General features: G+C 46.2%; 1 protein-coding gene across 1 annotated transcript in view; it reads left to right on the top strand.

Annotated features, from left to right (window-relative positions):
* Positions 1 to 234: 234 nt before the first annotated feature.
* The window catches only part of slc7a14a (solute carrier family 7 member 14a), a 14,159-nt gene continuing 10,805 nt past the window's right edge, over positions 235 to 3,588 (top strand). Inside the window, exons 1-3 of the mRNA XM_063220296.1 lie at positions 235 to 532; positions 1,613 to 1,849; positions 3,004 to 3,221. Coding sequence (XP_063076366.1) covers positions 235 to 532; positions 1,613 to 1,849; positions 3,004 to 3,221 — 753 coding nt within the window. The remainder of the gene's footprint in view (positions 533 to 1,612; positions 1,850 to 3,003; positions 3,222 to 3,588) is intronic.

Genomic DNA, 3,588 nt, shown 5'->3' with positions numbered 1-3,588 from the left:
TGGAAGCACATGGCTATGGACCACATCTGAGAGACACTGACCCAAGACTCCTTTACAGTGGAACTACTCCTCCCTCGTCAGACTCACCACAACCCAAATCTTTTCCCTTTGGAGCATCTCTCAACTTAAATCTCAAGCCACTACGTAGTCAAAAAGGTCCCCATCAGCCTTCACTTGATTAACACAAAGCAAGAAAACCCCTAAATCTGTCTTGTGTCCTCCTCGTCGGCCAAGATGAGTGGGCTTATGGGAAAGCTGCGGCGGGTGCAGTGGGGCGCCACCTGGTTTGCCTTCCAGGCGCGCGTGCTCCGCACCAAACCCGTGGAGTCAATGCTGGAGAGCACGGGCGGCACGAGCGCCCACGGCACCAAGTTGGCACGCGTCCTCACCACCGTGGACCTGGTGTCCCTCGGCGTGGGCAGCTGTGTCGGCACGGGCATGTACGTTGTCTCTGGACTGGTCGCCAAGGAGATGGCAGGGCCGGGAGTCATCATGTCCTTCATCATCGCGGCGGTGGCCTCGTTCCTCTCAGGTGAGGTTCCTCTCAGGTGAGGCCATCCCCATCACCTGGGTTACCTCAGTCAGGGTCACAGGCAAGCAAACATGACTGTTGTTCAGTCATATGAAGGGTCTGCTCTCTTAAAAAAAGTGTCAGATAGGTTTCAGATAAATAGTGATAAAAGAGAGCTGATGAATAAGCAGTGACTTGTGGCATAGTAAGCATGATCGGTTCATCACACTTAATTTAGCATCTTGGTAACGCTTTGCTTTACGGTACAGTTACCATACATACTTTCTGGGTAACAACAGGGTAACAGAGAGAAGTTACATGGTATAATGTGTAACAGGGGGTAATTACAAAGTAAATACCATTAATGGGGTAACAACAGGGTAACAGAGAGAGGTTAGATGATTATGTGGTTAGAAAGTACACAGTAGTTTTATAGTAATTCTCGAGATATGTGTATTTTGGTGGAAGTTATTTGTGTGTCAGTACTTTGTTATCTGTGTAAGCTTTTGCTACTTTTGCCTGCAACCAAATCTACCTTCGGGTACAAATAAAGTTACCTTACCTTACCTTACCTTACCTTACATGGTATTTACTTTGTAATTACCCCTTTTTTACTTATTAGATACCTTGTAACGTCTCTCTGTTAGCCTGTTATTGCGCAGAAAGTACACAGCAATTACTGTACCGTAAAGTAAAGCGTTACATTACAACAGATCTCCATTTACTCATTGGTGAATGTCTGTAACCTTGTAGACACATTGTGTGTTTTCTTCCCAAATATAATAGCATATTCGTTTCTGCCAATGTCTGTGCACATTCGGCGATGGGACGGGATACTATCTTTTACATGGGGCAGGGAGAGAGACATCATGTCTTGGCATATGTTTCTGCAGCCTTGCCTTTTGTTTCCTTGACATTTGAAAACTGATCCCTCACTTGAGCTTAAAATCAATGGCGCCCTTTCAGTCGCTTGTTAAACACTTCCATGTTCCCAGCATTGCAGAAACAACACCATCCAACATCTCATTCTCCAGCAAACAACCATCACCAGTTTGTTTCCCGGCCAGATCTGACTGTACCCCTCTCTCTTCCTGTCCACAGGTGTTTGCTACGCCGAGTTCGGTGTCCGCGTGCCAAAGACCACAGGCTCGGCCTATACCTACAGCTACGTGACAGTGGGCGAATTCGTGGCCTTCTTCATCGGCTGGAATCTGATTCTGGAGTATCTGATTGGCACAGCGGCCGGGGCCAGTGCGCTGAGCAGCATGTTCGATTCGCTGGCCAACCACACAATCAGCGGCTTCATGATCAACCACATCGGCACTCTGAACGGGCTTGGTGAGTGCAGCCTACCTAGATACTGATAGCACAGCCTCATTCCTGCTTTTCCATGCCATATCTCAAAAAACATCAAAGATGTGCTTTGAAAACAATGAATACAGCCAAAAACAGTTAAGGGGGGAGGGATGCGCTGTGCACACATTGTTTATCTGGTGATTTGTTTACAGATATATTCCGTTGAAATAAGTCATGATGATAGGGATTGGATAGTGCTCTGTGTTTACATTCCGTGTTGGAAAGTTGACAAAGACTCACACACTCTTGAGGAAGATCACAAGGCTGAAAAATGTTTAACGTTTATTGGAACAGGCAGCCGTCCTGTCTCTCTCCATGCAGCTTCCACATTTGGAGCCAATTAGCTCGGCAGCAGGCAGCTGCTGTAGAGACATGCTGACTTCAGAAGCACCCAGATATGTTTCGGTGATGAAAGGAGAAGTTCAGAGGTCTGACTGCTCTGTAATGCAACAATGCTTGTTTTCTTGGACTTACTGGAAAAACACGGCATCAGAAATTGGCAATAGTATCCATCTACCCATTTTGTCGGACACAAAAATTCAGAAAATGAAAATTATGCAGACTGGTGTATAATAACTAGCATTATCCAAGAATAAATGTGTTTATAATTAACAAAGGGACATATAGTTGCTGTGGCAACCACTGTTGTGCTAACTATAAGTAATTCATACTGCACAATTAACTTTCAGCATTGAATCTGGTGCATGCCTGCGCTCATCATTGCTGGGCTATATTTCTTTTTTACAGTTGATTTTTTGTATTTACGTATTCATACTCTGTAACATATAACTTTGTAGCCTATGTTACATGATATATACCAGACATTTTTGTTTCATCCCTTCATACAGCCTTGGTGTCATTGTGGGTAAAAGATCAAATTTCGATTAAAGTTGCTGTGCCAAAAATATGTGCAGAAAGACAGTGATTGGGATGTGCGAACTTGTGAACAAATCTAACAGATGTGAGACATTTTTAATTAACTATTAGACAAAAATAGATTACCACTGTAGAGATGTCTGTGTATGATGTGGTGTCAATTCTTTTCATAATACGTAAAAGCCTGGTGATAACTGCACATCATGTTGTTTTCTGCATTGACTTGTCTGAACTAAAAATGACTGGATGTGTCCTCACAGGTAAAGGTGAACAGTCCTACCCAGATCTTTTGGCGTTGGTGATCGCCGTGCTTGTGACGGTGGTCGTTGCGCTTGGAGTGAAGAACTCGGTGGGCTTCAATAACGTGCTGAATATCGTCAACCTGGTGGTGTGGGTCTTCATGATGATCGCCGGCCTCTTCTTCGTCAACGGGGCGAACTGGGACGAGGGCCGCTTCCTGCCCTTCGGCTGGTCAGGGGTAAGGGGTCTTACACACCAAGGCGGTAAAGCGTCACGGAACGGCCGCGTTTTTTGCCGGCGTCGGTGAAAATACATTGAAACCTATCTGTCCTTACACACCAACCGGCGGTAGTCGAGCGTCAGCAGCACGGGAGCCGGCTCCGCTCCGCGCTGCATTTGGAAAATAGAACTCGAGCGTATTTTTCACGCCGGCGACCGGCGGTGTCTCATTCAAATGAATGGCAAAGTAGCATGCTAGCTTTGGCTGTGGGGAGGGTTTTGAATAGGACTGGCCGCGCACGCCGACGCTGTCAGTGTGAAAGGCAGAGAAAAACACGCCGGCCAAAACTAAGCAGAAAGACCGCGTTCGTCCCGTGACCGTTCCG

The sequence above is a fragment of the Engraulis encrasicolus genome, chromosome 16 (assembly GCF_034702125.1).
Source record: "Engraulis encrasicolus isolate BLACKSEA-1 chromosome 16, IST_EnEncr_1.0, whole genome shotgun sequence".
Classification (NCBI taxonomy): Eukaryota; Metazoa; Chordata; class Actinopteri; order Clupeiformes; family Engraulidae; genus Engraulis; species Engraulis encrasicolus.
Note: the sequence above shows the minus strand (reverse complement) of the source record. Positions and strands in the feature narration are given on the sequence as shown.